General features: G+C 40.2%; 1 protein-coding gene across 3 annotated transcripts in view; it reads right to left on the bottom strand.

The window, feature by feature from the left end:
- Positions 1–18,986, bottom strand: part of ARMC3 (armadillo repeat containing 3) — a 91,839-nt gene that overhangs the window by 3,715 nt on the left and 69,138 nt on the right. Inside the window, exons 15-18 of one of the 3 annotated variants that reach the window (XM_059405003.1) lie at positions 18,723–18,824; positions 18,191–18,286; positions 5,059–5,259; positions 2,817–2,979 (exon numbers count right to left, since the gene is read on the bottom strand). In XM_059405003.1, coding sequence (XP_059260986.1) covers positions 2,817–2,979; positions 5,059–5,259; positions 18,191–18,286; positions 18,723–18,824 — 562 coding nt within the window. Of the gene's footprint in view, positions 1–2,816; positions 2,980–5,058; positions 5,260–18,076; positions 18,299–18,722; positions 18,825–18,986 lie in introns of those variants that run through there. The other 2 variants (XM_059405002.1, XM_059405004.1) reach the window with 2 other exon arrangements.

An 18,986-nucleotide genomic window follows, 5' to 3' on the forward strand; every position in this document is an offset into this window, starting at 1 on the left:
GAGGAAAAGAGGTCACCAAAGGTGACTGAGGTGAGGGGGAGAGAGAGTTCAAAAGACTAAAGAGAGTGGTGTCAAGGGACAAGAAGGACCAGTGACAAATTTTTTGACATATCAAGTAAGACAGACGATAGATTCCTGGGGTCCATTCTAACAGGAAGCCAAGGCCAGTGGGGGGACTGCCAAGGTAGTGGGGAGGACAGATGGGGTCAAGAAAGTGAGGGAAGTTGGTGAGCCAGTTATAAGATTCAAGGATAATTCATCCAGGCTTCCAAGGGGGAAAAGCAAAGCCAAAAAGGAGGCAGCAGACTGGAAGAAAATAGGAGGATGAAGAGTATTCATAGGAGTGAATGATTTAGGAGGGCGGAAGGATAAGATTTCATCATTGGTATTGGCGGTCAGAATGTCAGGGGTGGGCAAGACCCGGCTATTGAATTGTGTGACTCCACGCAGGTGTGAGGGTAATAGGTTCACTCTGGCATGATGAGACTGAATATTCATGCCCCTCCCCACCCCAAACACATATGCTGAAACCTTGATTCCCCAGCTGGGTGGTATTGGGAGATGGATCCTTTAGGTAGTCATGTTCAGAGGAGGTCATGAACATGGAGCCCCCCACTGTGGGATTAATGGTCTTGTAAGAGGAGGAAGAGATCAGAGCCTCCTGTCTGTCTGGGATGTGAGGACTCAGGCAGAACGTGGCCATTGCAAACCAGGAAGAGGGTCCTCACCAGATGCTGACTCCGCTGGCAGCCTGATCTTCGACTTCCCAGCCTCAGCAATTGTGAGAAAAAAGTGTTCACTGATTAAACCCCCCAGAGTATGGGATTTTGTGAGGGTAGCATGAGCACAGTAATACAGTGCCTGTGAGACACTAGGGTGCAGCCCACTGTGCGCAGACACACAGATCAGGAATCAGGAGAGGTTTGTGGGACAGAGGAAAGAATCTGGGTGCCTTTGGCAGTTTGTATTTAAGGCCATGTGAGCGGAGGACCTCACTGTAGGAAATATATAAAGTAAGAAAAGAGAAGGTCTTGGGTGGAACCGTGAGGGAGCCCTACATTGAAGAGGGGTCGAGGAAAAGAGGTCACCAAAGGTGACTGAGGTGAGGGGGAGAGAGAGTTCAAAAGACTAAAGAGAGTGGTGTCAAGGGACAAGAAGGACCAGTGACAAATTTTTTGACATATCAAGTAAGACAGACGATAGATTCCTGGGGTCCGTTCTAACAGGAAGCCAAGGCCAGACTTCAGTGGGCTGAGGAGAAAAACTAAGGAAACAGAGGAAGGACAAGATGCTGAGATGACTCTGAATTTTGACCCAGAATGAGAATTATCTACATATAGAATCAGTGTGGTAGGTTTGATTCAGATAGGCACGGGTTCGGGCTCCAGCTGGGCTTCTGGTTGACCTTGGGTAAGTTCCCTCTTTGAGTTCAGTTTTCTTGTCTTTCAAACAAGGGTAGTAATTTCAACCTTTGGCATTTCTGAGACTTTCACAATTGCATTTATCAAGTGCTTGACACGTAGTTCAAAATGATGGTGGTCATGGTAATAGGAGCTTTGGGAGTAGTTGTAGCTATGATGAGAAAAGATTTCTATTTCCTCTTTAAGTAGTATAGACTTAACTTTAGATTTTCAAGGAAAAACAGCTAATAGAGAGAAAGATTGAAGATAGGAGAAAATTCGATAAAGCAAGAAATCCAAGAAAATAGGGAAGGCTGGCATTTGGATTAGAGATCAAATTACCTTAGAACTGGAAACAAGATACACATGGATGTAAAGAGGTTTGTAGGTATTTGGGAGGGGGTAGGAATCTTTACATTCAGTCTATAGTTCAAAAACCATTTTTGCAGCTCCTTCTATAGTCCAGATACTTGAGACAATGGAGGAAAAAACCACCTACTTCTTTCTTGAATCTGATCCTTGTTGAGTGTCCTCATCTCAGTGACTAATGCCGTCATTACCAGTTGCCCCGCCCAGGACCTGAAAATCGCGTTGTTCTTCTAATGCACTCCCTCATACCACACCTAGGCAGACACCAACTGTTTTCAGTTGTATCTCTTAAATCTCCCTGTACACTCACACCTTTTTTCACACCCTCACAGCTATGGCTGAAGTAAAGGTCATCCGTAGTTCTGGCTGCAGTGATCTTCCGGTTGGTCCTTCTGTCTCCAGTCCTGCCCCTGCTCTAATCGAGTCCCCATTCTGTTGTCTGATTGGTGTTTCAAAATCACGTTACTGCTTTCCCCTTAACCACATTCAGTGGCTCTCACAGGGTCAAGTGCAAACTCCCATGGTGCTCTGTGATCTGCCTGTTGGCCTCACCCAACCTCTCCTCTTTCCTACATCCAGACAAACTACTCTGCATTCCTCCAATGGACCAGGGGCTCTCATTCCTGTTATTTTGTATAAAATGTTAGCTTTGTTTAGAATGCTCTTGTCTTCCTTCTTTACCTGCTGAATTTCTACGTAGTCTCTAATATTCAGGATGCACATCACTTCCTCCCTGAAACCTTCCCTGACACCTCCTTAGAACCCACAAGTCTCCTTAGGTAGCTGGCGTAAGGGCTACCAATTTCATATCTTTATATTCCCAGATCATAGAAGAGCCCTTGGCCTATAGTAGATGTATGATAAACGTTGAATGAATATGTTTCTGATAGTCTAACAAATATACACATGCATACATATCTCAAATAGAAGTAACTCTAAATGATAGGATTAATACGAGCCAGTTAAATGTTAGCCGCTGGCTCACACCATCATGATAAAGACAAACAGTTTTACCTACTGGCAAATGAAACAAAACATTTTAAGTACCTTGAAAAGCAAAGCTCGATGGTAGAAGATTCCTTGTTTGATCAGTCCAACTGGTACAACATTGGATTTAAGTTGAAATTTTAGTTCACTTATATGAAGTTCCCAGCTGAAATCATGTAGTTTCTCTTTTGAAACTTTACCACCCATTTTTTCTGCCACATACCTGTTTCAGTTACATTGAGATCAAATTAATCAAGTTTAATATCTCACTTTAGATGCTTTGAGTATAACTATATGTGCAAAAACTGTATTTCCTCTGACTTTTATTATTGGCTTTATTTTTTTAAACGTACTATAAGAGTGTTAACATTATGCCTGTTGTCTTCAAACTATCATGTGTAAACTGAAATTCTCTTTCATTCAACACAATTCAAAACTCTTTCATTCAACACAAAGGAAGAAATAAATGTTAATTTCAATATTTACAACAAGATACAAATCAATATCATACTAAATTTGTATCAGAGCAGTCTTCAAGTTCTATCTTGCTCTTGAAAAATATTTTCAAACGTTTCAATCTGAAATCCAAGGCATTGTACTAAATATGGTCCTTCTTTTAAGGAATTTGAACAAAGGGATAATAAAAACACACTGGAAATTTTCCCATTGGGAATATATTTGGAAATATTTTCAAGTCCTATAAGTGTTTTCCTTTTAAATTGTCTTATTTTTTTTTATTTAGAGGCATTCATGTAACACTGAAGTAAGAGGAAGGGGGCAGAAGGAGAACTAATTAAGTTGGGTGGCGTGCTTTGCCTGGGGCTTTCCTTCTTATTGGAAGCTCTCCCAGCAGAAGTTAGTATACACACCTCCAAAAATCCTCTGTTGAAGGCTCCTACATCTTGGAGTAGAAGCAGAATTGCAAAGTTTAAGAAAGAATTTCCTCTTGCTGTCCATAGGATCAAGCAAAGAAGAGCCATGCGAAAACCAGAAAGGGGTGGGGAAAGAGCTGGCCCATGGGCTCCACCAGGAGTCCTGTAACGAATGCTGGGAACCAAAGGCACAGGGACAAAGCTCTGGATCTCGCCGCATAAAGGGCTCAGGTTAAAAAAACAAAAACACACAATTATTTGGGAATGATGAAAAGTGTTCCTGATAGGAACAGAGCATGGGACATCTGACAAATGCTGAAATGAGCTCAGAGTTCTGCGCATGTCATCACTTCTCAAGGACATCAGGAAAACTTCCATCGCCAAAAATGTTCTCTTCCAGTTCTGGCTGCCGAGAAGTCAATGATCTGGCGGCTGTGTTTGTTGCAGTTGTCACACCCAGGTTTGATGAGTGCAAGGCACGTCTACTTGGAGTAGATCCAGGCTCTCGTGGAGACTACAGCTGCTGTAGGATCCAGTAGCTCACTTACGGGTTGTTGGTGCCAGCTACAGAGGCTACCCTCCGCTTCCTGTGATTCCTAATCCCTAACAGCTACCAAGTCCAGTTCTCAGATTTCTCTTAGTGGACTCACATTAAATGCTCTAATGAGGAAGGCAACGTCACCTGGTGTCCGCAGAGCGTGGAGCCTGCCCGAACAGCCACCCCTTAGAGCGTGCACACCCTCACTTGAGAGCAACGCAAAATGCAAAATACCAGACATCTATCTGATCAAAAAATCAGTGATCACTATTTGTATCAGAAAAGAATTTGTGGGGCTGGGGTAACCTGGTGATGGGCATTAAGGAGGGCATGTGACGGAATGAGCACTGGGTGTCATAGAAAACCGATGAATCACTGAACTCTACCTCTGAGACGAAAAATACACCACATGTTAATCCACTGAATTTCAACTTAAAAAAAATTTAAAAAAAGGAAATAATTTGTGAGTTTGCAAAGAATTCACAACAGGATTCCTTTAAATCATGAGCACCCCACGTACCTAAGGGGTAATTTAATTTTTTCTTTCTTTCTTTTTTTTATTTTTGGAGTAATTTAATTTTCAAACTTTTGATTCATTCCTAACTTCTTCAGGATCACATTGAACGATGCCTTAATGGTTTAGCTGGAGAAAATGACAAAAGCATTTTTCTTTAAGCAATTTCCAGCTCCTAGCTCTGATTCTTGGCGGAAATGGGACCTAAAATAGAAATTGGGCATTTTTTCAATTTATTGTGTTTCTGCTTCAGGGTCAGAAGTGGGGGCCAGTAATTATGGTGTCGTTAGCTGAAAATGGGCTAAGAAATGCAAACCACTAAAATCAAAAACTTTGCTTCAGAAACTTTAAATGCCTATGTAGATAGAGACAACTTACTTGGCAAGAGCCTCAATCTGCTCCTTGATATTCGTTATGGGGAATATTGACTTGGTCACTTCATACACATAAACACAGAAGTCCGGGTCGGAGGGAGGGTACCATTCTTTATCGGGGCTCCCTTCTCCGATCAGTTTGGGGACTGCTGCAACCTCTTCTTCCTCCTTCACTTTTTCCTCTTCTTTTTTCCCTCGGCCTTTCCTTTGAGAGGAAACAGCAGCAATCAGAGTCATGAAATGAACAGGCAAGTAACTGCGCTCCGAGTTCATCTGAAGAGCACCCAAGAAATAGAGTATTTTATACCTTAACGACCGTATCATATGCAGCTTTCAAATTTTTGATGACAACGATAGCATTTTATAGTCTCTATATTATGTAAGAGAAATTAGCTTTCAAGATAATATGACGTGACTGATATGTATTATGAAAATCGTACACTGGTCTTGCCTACGATTGCCTAGCCAGATGTCTGGTCCGTAGTAGGTACGTAATAAACATTTATTGAATCGGGAAAAAATAGGTGGCCTCCTCAGGGAGTCTAAGCCAGTCTTACATCCTTTCTTGCTTCAGTTGAGACCTTCTGCAGGAAGAGTCTGAATCACTATTTTTTTAAAAAAAGAATGATCCAAAACATGGGAAAAAAGCAAAATAAAATAAGGCTGACATCCATGTCACACAGGAGTGAAGACTTACCTAAGTTTATCGTTTTTCTTTTTTAAAGATTTTATTTATTTGACAGAGAGAGACAGCACAGGCAGGTAGAGGGAGAGAGAGTAGTAGGCTCCCCAATGAGTAAGGAGCCCGATGCAAGACTTGATCCCAGGACCCTGAGATCAGAACCTGAGCCAAAGGCAGTGCCTTAACCGACTGAGCCACCCAGGCATCCCTTATCTAAAGTTTATCTGGTGAAGTGCACTTAATTCTGTACGTAGGAAAACTGGAATGTACTTAGTTGTAAAGATACTGTTTAATTAAAACATTCCGTGAATTAATTGCTTCAAACTTAGAGAATTTGCTAGCTAACATGTGTTTGTTTAGTAGAGATGCAAACTGTTTCTGTGGATTGAGAAGATCTTGCCAGAGGCTATAGTTTATTATCCTGTAGGATGCTAACTAGCTGTTGTTGTTGTTTTTTATGTAACTCAGTGATCTTTTCCTAACATTCCTTAATTAAACTGGATATAAATACCTAGATCCTCAAATGTCCTTTGGACCAAATGTCCTTTGGACTAATATTAATGTCTTACTGGTTCCCTCATTAACTTATGAGCTGGGCAAAAGTAATGACATGTGTTCTTATTCCAAGTAACATGGAGTAGGCACATTTAATCCTGTTCCTCCTACTGAATACAGTCCATCAAACCTGGACAGGATTCGGCCACTACTTGAAGACTCTGAAAAGCAAATGGTAGCAGGAAGATCTGAGAAAATCTTTTGAATTATTACTGAACAGATGGTGAGTTTATTTTTTCCTCCAGTATTCTCCAAACCAGACACAGCTCAAATCTGGAAGTAGGCATTCGCACAGACAGAGCTCAAGGAGGAGCCCTCTTGAGAAACAGGAAAGACACAGGGTGGAGGAAAGCTGTGTTTTGTTGTGTTCTTTTTTTCCCCCCTCCATTCTTTTGTGCCCCAGCCCCTAAGGAATCCTGTGACAGTGGTGGCAGTGGTGACATCAGCATTTCATAAGAACCTAAAATAACTTTATACTTGCTCAGCCCTCATGTTGCTTGGCTGGAGATATAGGGGCAGTCATGGTAAGAGTATAGCAGGGCAGGATAAATGAAGTTTTCTGGCTTGAGGACCAAAAAGAAACCTCCAAGGAACCAACAAAGACAAGGGAGATCACGAAGAGGGAAAAGCTCAGGAAAAAAAAATCAAGTTATTTATGAATTCTTGGGCTTACCCGCTGCTCACCCCCAAGCTGTGTATACATAGTTCTGACCCTAAACAGTACATCACAGATTTTAAGGATGGAACAATGGAACTGACCACCACCCAAATCCTAAGCTGGACACACAGTCAGGACTGTTCCAAATAGCACTGCCAAGCTTTTGGAAACCAGACGGACCGTGGAAATGACAACCCACAGAACACTGGCTGAAACTTGCTGAAGATTGGAAGCAGCTGGGTCTGGGTGCCTGACTGTCTCAGTTGGAAGAGTGTGTGATTCTTGATCTTGGGGTCGTGAGTTTGAGCCCCCATGCTGGGTGTAGAGATTAAGTAAATAAAATACAACTTAAAAAAAATACAACTTAAAAAAAAAAAAAGAAGAAGAAGAAATCAACTGGGTCAACTACCGGCTAAAACAGACACACAAAAAAGACACTTTTCTTAGAAGGCATATAAGACTCATTCACTAATATCTTGATTACTGTATTTTTATCACAAATCATTAAATTATTTATTCTTCTTTTTCAAAATTATCTTATATACCTTCCCATAAAGTTTTTAGAATTAGCATGTCTGTATCTACAGAAAATCCTACTGGAATTTTGATGGAATTATACCAAATTTATAGATCAATTTGGGAGAAAACCGACATTTTTACTATGTTGAATTTTCCAACACATGAACATGGTATATCTCTTCACTCATTCAGTGACTCTTTGATTTCCTTTGTATTTGATGGTTCTCAATGTATAAGTTTTGTTTCACTTTCATTTTTATTTCATATTTCCTTTTGAAATCTATTAAAAATGGTAGTCGACAAATTTTGGGGTTTCAATTTTTTACTGTCAGTATATAGAAATAGGATTTTTGTGTATTGACCTGATATCCTGATCTGTTGCTAAACTCACCTATTAGTCCTATGACGTTTTTTAAAAAGTAGATTCTTGGGGCACCTGGGTGGCTCAGTGGGTTAAAGCCTCTGCCTTTGGCTCAGGTCATGGTCCCAGAGTCCTGGGATTGAGTTCTTTGCTCAGCGGGGAGCCTGCTTCCTTCTCTCTCTCTCTGCCTGCCTCTCCATCTATTTGTGATATCTCTGTCAAATAAATAAATAACAACAAAAAAGTAGATTCTTTTCTGAACAACAACAACAAAAGTAGATTCTTTAAGGATTTTCTTTTTTTTTTTAAAGATTTTATTTATTTATTTGATAGACAAAGATCACAAGTAGGCAGAGGGGCAGGCAGAGAGAGAGGAGGAAGCAGGCTCCTCACAGAGCAGAGAGCCCAATGCACGGCTCAATCCCATGACCTGAGCCAAAGGCAGAGGTAGTTCAACCCACTGGTTCAACCCACTGAACCACCCAGGCGACCCTCTTTAAGGATTTTCTATTTAGACTATCATGTTGTCTGCAAATAGGAATTATTTTTCCCCCTCACTTTCCAATCTTCATACTTCTAAAAATTGCCTTATTGCAATGTGCAGGCCTTCCAATACAATGTTGAATAGGAGTGATAAGGATAGTTATCCTTGATTTGTTCATGATCTTGTCAGAAAAGCATCCAGTCTTTCACCATTAAAATATAATCAGTAGTTTTCTTCACCCCCCACCCCGCCGCATGGATGCCTTTCATCAGATAGAGAAAGTTCTCTTATATTCCTATTTTGCTGACAGTTGTATTTTTTTATCATAAATAATGTTGAAATTTGTCAAATACGTTTCTGCATCAATTAATATGATCATGGCGGGTTTTTTTATACTGTCAATATGGTAGATTACATTGATTTTCAAATGCTGAACCGGCCTTACATTCTTGGGATAAACTCCTTTTGGATGAATTATTCTTTTTATGTATTGCTGGATTCGATTTGCTAATATTTCATGGAGGACTTTTACATCTGTATTCATGATTCAGCAGTAATTTTCTTTTTCTTTTTTAAAGATTTTATTTTTTTATGTATTTGTCAGAGAGAGAGAGCAAGCGCACAAGCAGGCAGAGGCAGAGAGAGAAGCAGGCTCTCCGCTGAGCAAGGAGTCTGATGCGGGACTTGATCCCAGGACCCCGGGATCATGACTAGAGCCAAAGGCAGTGGCTGAACCGACTGAGCCACCCAGGCATCCCCATAATTTTTTGTATAACTGCCTTTTCTGATATTGGCATTAGGATAATACATTGGGAAACATTTTCCCTTATTTCCTGGAAAAAGACTATTTGGAGTTGTTATTAATTCTTGAAATGTTTAGCAGAATTTACAACTAAAACCATCAAGGTCAGGAGATTCTTTTTAGGAATGGTTTTATGAATTCAATTTCTTTCATAGTTCTGGATTATTTAGTCATCTATTTCATCCTTGGTGAGTTTTAGTAGTTTGCAGTTTTTGACGAATTTGCTCATTTCCTCTAAGTGGCTGAATTAAAGTGCTCATAGCATTATCCTTCAATGTGTGTAGGGTTTGTGATGATAAATCCTTCTTTCATTTCTAATATTGATAATTTACATATTTTCTTTTTTATGTTTTGTCAGTCTTGCTAGAAGTTTTTCAATGTTATTGATGTTTTTTAAAGAATAAGCTTTTGATTTCATTTGCTTTCTCTGCAGTTTCTCTGTTTTCAATTCCATTGATTTTGGCCCTTTTTATTTTCTTCCTCCTTGTATTGGGTTTTCTTTGCTTTTTTTTTTTTTTTTTCTGGCTTGAGGTAAGAGCTTAGCTTACTGACTCAAGATCTTCCTTTCATTTTAATACATTTAGTATAATAAATTTCCCTCTAAACACTGCTTTGCTTTTATCCCACAAATTTTGATATGCTATATCTTCACTTTCATTCAGTTCTTTGTAGTTTTAAACTTCCTTTGAGACTGTTGTCCCATAGTTTATTTAAAAACGTGTCATTCAATTTCTGCCCATCTAGAGATTTTCTTGTGGTCTTTCTGTTGTTAATTTCTAGTTTGTTTCTATAATGGTCAGAGATCATATCCTGTATGATTTCAATTATTTTAAAGTTGCTTAGCTTTGTTTTATGACCCTGGATATTTGTAAATGTTCCACATGAGGTTGAAAAAAATATGTTTTCTGTTGTTAGTGGTGGAGTATTCTACTATATATTGATTAGATCCTATTTATTGTTGTTCAAATCTTTTATATCTTTGCTGATTTCAGGTCAAGTAGTTCTGTCAGTTGCTCAGAGGAGAGTGTTGAAATCCTCAGCCATAATTTTGGACTTATTTATTTCTACTTTCTGCTCTATGAGTTTTTGCTTCATGTATTTGAGGATCCGCTGTTTGGTGCTAACATTATTAGACCATTATGTCTTCCTCATGGATTAACCCATTTTGCCATATGTAATGTTCCTCTTTGTCTCTAGAAATTCTCTTTGCTCTGAAGTCTACTTTATTACATATTAAAAGGTCACTCCTGCTTTTTAAAAAATTAATGTTTATATGGTATCTTTTTCCATCTTTTCACTTTCAACCTACCTATACCAATGAATTTGAGGTGAGTGTCTTTAAACAGCATATAGTTCCACATAACATTTTTAAAAAGATTTTATTTTTAAGTAGTCTCTACACCCAACATGGGGCCCAAACTTACAACCCTGAGATCAAGAGTCACATGCTCTACCAACTGAGGCAGCCAGGTGCCCCTCCATTATAACTTTTTAATCCACTCTGCCAATCTCTGCCTTTTGATTGGTTCTTACCCCTGTTTTTCCTTTTTTGACTTTTTGTTGGTTACCTGAACATTTTTTTAGTTTTCCACTCTGATTTATTTGCACCATTTTTGAGTACAGCTCTTTGTATTGGTTTGTAGTGGTTACTGTAAGATTTTAGTACACATAGGTGGTTTATCACAGTCTGTTTGTATCTACATTTTACCACTTTGAGGGAAGCGTGGGAACCTCACATCCATGTAGGTCTCTTTACCTTTCTTCATTTTTGTTTCAATCATCAAATATGGTTTATAAAACTCATGAGGAAATAGACAGGCTATTGTGTATACCCATATTCCAATTCTTTTTGCTATTCCTTCTTTCTTCCTTGATGCTTCCAGTTTCTTTCAACATTTTCTTCTTGTTTGAAGAACTTCTAGTAACTAGTCAGTATGTAAAGGTAGAACTATCAGGAATAAATTCTTTGTTTTCCTTTGCTTGGAAATGTCTTTACTTCCCCCTCTTCGTTGCTAAAGGATAGTTTTCGAAGAGACAGAAGACATGGTTGATTTCTTTAGCAGTTGAGAAATGTTATGCCATTTCCTTTTAGCCTGAGAGAAATGTACTGCCATTCAAACTGGAGTTTCCCTATAGGAAACTGGAGCATGCGCTTTTATGAATTTTGGATTCCATGACTCAGGGGGACTTCCTTGGGCAGAGCTATCTCCCACATGAAAATTGCATCCTATGCTATGCTAGCAGAAAGGGAGGGAGGACAAGGAAACCTCTGTGTGATTTCTATAGCCTTTGCTTAAGTGTGTCTTTTTCCTGCAACTCCTGTATTATATCTTTTACTATAATAAATCTAGGCCATAACTATATATAAATATAAATATAAATATAAATATAATATATTCCCAGCTAGCCAAGAAAATGGGGCTAGGTCAGGTGAATTTCCTAAATTATGTCCTTGCAACTATTGAGCATTCTGTTCCACAAGCAGTACATTGGCAGGAATTATCTTTAAGTATTTCTTGAAGTACAAGGTGAAGGGAAAGGGGGTCAGCTAACGGCCACATGAATTTTCTCTTTATTTTGATGTAAAAATACAAAAATAATTTTATGAAATGCTTTTGGAGAATTACACAAAACTCTGTGATCATAACAAATACTAAAAGTTTTATATTTTCTTTTTTAAATTTATTATTTATTGGAGAGAGACAGAGGGAGAAGCAGGACTCTGCTGAGCAGGGCCTGATCTTAGGACCCCAGGACCATGACCTGAGCCAAAGGCAGATGCTTAAATGACCGAGCCTCCCAGGAGCCCCAAGTTTTATATTTTCTAATTCAATATTCTCTTGACTATAGCTAAGTAAAGGGTTGAGCCTAATCATGTATGAAATGCACTCACCACATATTATGGTAAAATCTTTAAGCAAAAATTAGTATTTTTCCAGCTCTACCATCTAAACACTTTCCTTTTTTTTTTTGTAAATGGAACATCTTCACACCCATAGGAAGACTTTAGGAAAAAACGAACGACCACTGGAAGGTCAATTAGAATGGTGGGAAGCATATTTAGGTTTACCTGTTCAGGGTAAACCCAGTTACAGGGTAGCTTTGTAATATTGGACAATTTGACTCAGAGCCACCTACAAAACAAAGCAGGTTGTATTTCTCACAGAGCATGCCTCCAGGAGAAAGAAAGAATGATTTGGCACGTAGAAGATGTTAGCCAGCACACAGGGCTAAGTGCATCATGGAGGGCAATCTTATTGAGCGATTAAAAAGGGATAATTTAATGGAGCTCTTGAACTGTAGTTTCCCACAGCTCTTTATGGAAGTATTTCATTTGGACTTCTTTCCCATGAAGTCTGCTCAGTTGTGTTAATGAGGGCTTTAATACTTAAAGGAATTTCATTTCTAAATAAATATGGAAACAAGTGCTCAGAAATAACAAAATTAACTCTCGTAAAATTAATCCTCAGAAAGAACATCAATTTGTGATTAAAGATAGCAGGACTTTTAACTTTCTTACAGGGGCTTGAACAAAACTACCTCAGAAAACAGAGATTTACTGTGGGAATCTAGAACAATAAAGATCGTTTCTGTGTTCATAGGTGGATGGGAAGGTAGGCAGCTAAGATTTGTCTGGCTCCAAATTGTGCATTGACATTTTCAAAGTTTAATCACTCACTCCTTTTTGACATCATCAACTATTTGAATAAATTAGAAGGCAAGCCTGCTGGGAGAACTGTAAGTCATGAATCTGGCCCACATGGGGTTTCAATTTAGGCAGGAAGATCTTGGTATATGAAAAATAACTATCATGCCTGGTATTGATCAATAAATTCCACATGGGTGATAAAAATATGGGTGATAAAAAAAGATGTTCTAGAAATCTATCCCCATTGGGCATCCTGTTCCACCTACCCAAAGAGAGTATTGTACAAAGTGGACACACAATGTATTCTGGGCTTAGAAGGATGCATGTGTGTGTGTGTGTGTGTGTGTGTAGTTTATTTTGTTATTTGTCAATGTCCCAGTAAGGTGTAAGCTCTTTGAAAACAGAGGTTTTGTTCACTGCTGTATCTATAACACTAGAACAGCTCCTAGTACCTAGTACAGTAAATATTTGCTGAATGTATGAATAATCTCAAGAAAAGAAGGTAAGAAGGTATTTAAATATGATTAAGATGTTAAGGGTGATTAAGAGACAGTATCTATTTCTGAAAGACTTTTGTAGTCAGTCCAGATTTGGGGGGGAAGAGAAAAAATGGCTAAGCTAAGGTTAAAAAGAAGGGCTTGAGGGAAATTATTTTAAAAATAAAAATATTTTAGGAAGTCACGATGATGAAGATCAAGACAGAACAGCAGAAATGTTTAAGTACATGTGGTAAATTTCTAGAAGACTCCAGAGATAAACAAAATGGAAGGAAACAAAATAGAGACAGGAAAGCAATAAACTTTTAAGTGTGTATAATAAACTCACACACAGTCAAGTTAAATATTTATGAAAATTGGTCTGAGTACAAAAATACAGCACAGATAGAACTTATAATACATTTACAAATAGGTATAGTAAATGTTTATTGCAAGGAGAATGGTCTTCATAAAGAAAAGCTTCAGAGGGCATATTAGATTTGTTGGCTCCGGTGAAGCCTAGGAATGTATCAAGAATAAAGAGGAAACTAATCACCTCTCCCATGAGTGTTTTCCCACGAAGGACAGCATGACTGAAACCTTCACATGAAAAAATAATCTGGTTGCTGGTTACCCAGTGAGACCATGTTGCTTCCAGATTTTAATTTACGTAGAATATGGTGACGATATTCATGAGGAGAAAGAGAAAAATCATTCCTTCCTTATCCATATTAGGCTACCCCCACACACATAATTGATTTGCTTGTTTCCCATCCCTTCTCTCCACTTCCTTTCAAGAAGTTAGCCACTTTGTGGTCTTAGATGGCTCATCATTCTTTGTCAGTACCTCTCAGTAACTTCGTGGTAACATTAAACATTCTCAGATGAATAGAGTTAAAATGTTTTATTCAATCTCCACGATCCAAAGGACTAATAGTCACAAGACAAGAAGGGTTGACCAAAAGACAGACAACAAGATTATGACCAACCTATCTCCCCAGTGGACCCAGGAATAAGAAGGGGTAAAGGTCTGGACATACACTTATCACTTAAGTATGCCAGGCAATGGTTTAGGCACTGGGCAAACATAGTTTCACTTACTGTCACAGAACCTCTATGAGGCAAGGATCTTTTCTGTTTTAGAGATAAGAAAACAAAGGACCAGTTTTGTCTGAACGTAAAATGTGTGTTCTCCTTCATGCTAACAATCTGTTTGAATGTTGGGAGTACATCAGGGTTTATCTTCAAGTGGGGAGAAGATTCTGGGACAAGGAGTATATCAGGGTTTATCTTCAAGTGGGGAGAAGATTCAGGGACAAGGGGTACATCAGGGTTTATCTTCAAGTGGGGAGAAGATTCAGGGACAAGGAGGAGAATGGAAATGGTGTGAGAAGAAATAATTATCTTCATTTGTTTACTTATTCTCCTGGGGCATTTTGGGAGGGAGTCAAACCTCTATTCCCTTCAACAACCAACACTCAATATTTGAAATTATTTATGAATATTTAATCTATAAATATTTCTTGACTGTCCCTGGTGTTCATAATATTAGTCTAGGCTCTACGACTATAAAAATGAAAAAGGCCTGGTCCCAGGTCTCAAGTTGTCCATTGCTGAGTAAGAAAGACAAATAGATCAAAAGCAAGTAGTTCAGGTTACATATGAGACCATTTGCATTCACGAAGGAGTGAACACAAAGAGAATACCTAACGTGGGGTGACCAGGGAAGGCCTCACAAAACAAAATATATAATGAGTCAGAATTTGCCATGCAAAAAAAAAATAATAATAATAATAAAAATTTGCCATGCTTAGGAGACATGTAAGACAATCAGAAGGGGCGCCATGGTGGCTGTTTGGACTTCATCTGGAGGATGACAGGGAATCATTGCTTTAGGCAGAATAACATCATCAGCCTTTCATTTCAGGGAAGGTAATTCAGGGGGTAGCATGGAGGATGGGTTTGAGGAGGGCTATACAAAAGGCAGAAGAATCTTACAAAAAGGAGGTTAGTGACTTGAGATGTAATACAAAGGCCTGAACTGGGGACATAAAGGTGAAAATGGAGAAAAACCATGACTTAAGAGACATTGAATGCATGGGACTGAGAGTCAGTGTAGGACAGTAAAGGAAAAGAAGGACTTTAAGATGATTCCGAGGTTGAGCAATTACATGGGAAGATGGTATCATTCACCAGCCTAGGGAAGAGAGGAGGAGGAAGTTTGGCAGTTGGGGGAACGATGAGTTTCATCGGGAACACATTGCTTACAAGGCAGCAGGAGAGAGAAGGCTGGACTCAGGAGAGGGGTACATACATGTCAGCAGTAGCTAAAACCATGGAGAGTGAGAGTGGGAGTACATGAAGAATCCTGGAGCATGTCAGCATATAAGGTAGTTGTGATGGGTAGATGAGGACATAACAAAAAGGGCCAGAAAAGAGTGGACTTACCATCAAACAAGAAGGTAGGGATCAAATGAGATAAACATGTGAGTAGTACAGAAAAATCCAACTATCAAATATTGTAATTAAGAACCCATGGCTATCCGAAGATCAGCACTTTGAAAAACTCATTTAAATTCTAGCTAGTTGACAAAGAGTTCAATATTGGTTTCAGAAGTAGCGTTCAGTGGTTCATCATTTACATAAAACATGCATGTCTCATCATCACAAGGGCTCTCCTTAACCCTAATCACCCATCTAGCCCATCCCCGACCCATCTCCCTCCATCAATCCCCAGTTTGTTCTCTATAGTTAAGATCTTGTCTTTCATAATTTGTTTCCCCCTCTCTTTTTCCGCCTCCCTGAAGATCAACATTTTGATATTTACAAGTACACAAAATAACTTTCAAACCGGTTGGACTGTCCATTCTCTCCCAAAAGATTTAGGATTAAGAACCAGACTAAGCTATAAGAAAAACAAGACGATATTCTGCCAAGAATAGCAGAATCACCAAGGATTAAAGCTGATACGCTATCAGAGGCCCCAGAGGGAAAAGTACACTTTGACTGATGATGTTAAGTACAATATATGTGCAATGGTCTCCCATCAGACAAGTGCCTACCCTTCCCTTATCAAGAGGGCAGAAGGCCAGCTCTTCCCCAGGGCCATGGCTGGGTAGACCAAAGGGAGACACCTGCCTCAAAGCCAGCCCATACCTTGTAGGGCCTATGAAGGGGAAGATGGTCTCTCTGACAAGTATGCACTGGATAGTTGTTGGGCTTTAGAACTGAAAGTTTGCTTGGAACTGGAGCCAGATCTGTCCCCATGGCAAACCAAAGTCCCATAAAAACTACGGTTACAGATGAGGCCGTAGCCAACAGAAAGTCAAGGAGGATAACAAAGCATCTGTAAAGAAGATGCCACACACATGGAGAGAGAAAAAGAGAGGGAGACACACAGAGACTCTATTGACTTCCTCCCAGCTCCCGTCCTCGAGGGGATGGCTGCATTTCCCGCATCGGACTCTGGAGTCTCCTCCGCATCCCTGCAAGGGCAGAGTGGACTTGGGCTCCGTGCAACTGTCTCCTACAACTGTACTGACTTCGCTGAGTGTCTCCTCTGCGCCAGGCACTGCTCTATACACTTTCCGCACGCTAATTTATTTAAGCCTCAGAACACCCTATGTTATGTCCATTGTACTGAGGGGGGGGGCGCGCTCAGGCAAAGAGAAGGTAAACAACTTGCTCAAGACACACGGTTTATCACAGTGGACCTTGTCAGAAATAATCCTTTCCTGCAGACGTTCAGATGTCTATCCTCTTGAAGAAACAGGAATGCCTCTGCATGCCTACCAAGCCCTGGGCTAAGCACTAGGGATGGAAAGAGAAATCACTCAAGTCAGAACATGGTCTTGTCCTCAAGGAGGTCTCCATGCAAGTAGAATGAAGCACAGAGAAGCCCAGGGAGGAAAGTTAAGACAGGAAGAGAAGGTGGGGGGCGGGGCAGGAAGGGAAGGGCAGAAAGTATCAGTCCTGGAGCAAGAGGGGCAGATAAGAAGCAAAGGAGACTGACAATAGAGAATGAGGTCAGAAACAGACGAGAAACAGCTCTGAGGTCTGAGGAGAGCAAACCACTGCCCGGACCTCAGGACACCGTAGAGGGCCGTCTCCGTTTAGAAAGCGGATGCTCGAAATGTGTGCCAACAGCCTCCAATACCACAGTGGTTCTGAAGGGCTTAAGTCAACAATAATTAAAGGGTCACGGAGTGTGGCGAGAGGTCCAAGTGGGTTTTTGAGGAATCCAGGAAAGTGCTCATTAGAGAAATAATAGGTTTAAAAATACGTAAACATATAGAAAGCATGTTTGAAACATGCCAGGCCTAAAAAGCATGAAACCACATTCTAATTGTTCCATCAAGGCAGAACTGGGTCCTATTTCCCTTTCCTCCCTCTCCCTGCCTCCTGAAGGGTCAGAGGTTTCTCTGGGTGAGCAGGATGCCGGGGGCGGGGGTGTTGGGCGGGAGGGGCTTGGAAGGGGGGGTGATAGAAGCACAAGGTAGAGAGGGGGGGGACCGCACTCCGGGGTGTGGGGCTCACCATCTGCGAAGGCAGTGGGGGGGGGGGCATGGGCGGGAGGGGAGGCAGAGGGTCATTTTACGTTGATCGCGACACAGGGCTGGACTTTTAAATGACTGGGTAGAGACTGCTGTTGCTGTTTTCAAATGCACGTGTCTGTAGGACGGTACACAGTTGATCAAAGTGACCCGAGTTCTCACCCAGAGACAGGAGAAGAAATTCCCTCTGGGTAGGAGACTCCAAGAGACAAAAATTCCAAGAGATTCCAAGAGACAGAAACGAAGTTACTTTTTAATTACATTTCATGAGTCTTGCCTCGTACAACATCCTGATTCCACAAGAAAAGCTTCCTATTTTAAAGGCCGCCCCTTGGGTGGGGAATCAAGACCTCCCACGATGATCATTTGGAAAAGGAGACAGTCCTACATTTCCTACCTTGATCCTTTCTCTTTCATGGCGAGTTTGCTAAGAGCCGTATTTCGTCCAGAAGTCGGTTCTGATCTGTCTTCCGTAGGGGATCCAAATCCGGCACTAAAATGAAGACTATTTGTTCTTAGGACAAGATAAAACTCATCATTGATTTCCATCATGAGAAATAATAAAACATTAGATTTGCCGGGCATTTGGTCATTTGGAAGACATGTTTCTTTGCCATGACATGCCTGGGCTCCCTTTCCCTTCAGGAGGCTGAGCACCAGGCATGGCTCCAGCAAAGATAATCAAACAAAGCCAGCTCACAGCTCCTGTGTCCTGTGCTCCAGGGCTCACTGGAAGTTCCCAGAACTCAGCACCCAAAGCCTACTTGTCCCAGAGATCTTTTCCACAACAATTTAAAAAGGCAGTTATGAAATGATCATACTAGAAGCATGAGAAGAATTAACTGGCCCAAATCTACACTCTAAATTCGTTCTTACTCCCAGACCGAGGGGAGAATTATTTGAGTACAGAAAAGATACCCTTTTCTTACTTTGTCTTTTCTTTGCTTGCTCTTCTTAAAGAAGATGAGGAAGAAATACTCCGTCCGTAACCAATGTCTGATGACTTATCTTCCATAGATGGAGGTGGAGAACTAAAATTTTTGAAATTATATACAAGTTAAAGTGCTTTATTTTTCAATACCAGATTTGTCCTAAAAAACAGATTTTTTTTTTTCCCGGAAAATCATAATGGGAGCTGACTTTTAGCAGTGACAGAATGAAAGCATAAAGGAGAGGTGAAGGTAGGACAAAAA

Source organism: Mustela nigripes, chromosome 6, assembly GCF_022355385.1.
Source record: "Mustela nigripes isolate SB6536 chromosome 6, MUSNIG.SB6536, whole genome shotgun sequence".
NCBI classification, from domain to species: Eukaryota; Metazoa; Chordata; class Mammalia; order Carnivora; family Mustelidae; genus Mustela; species Mustela nigripes.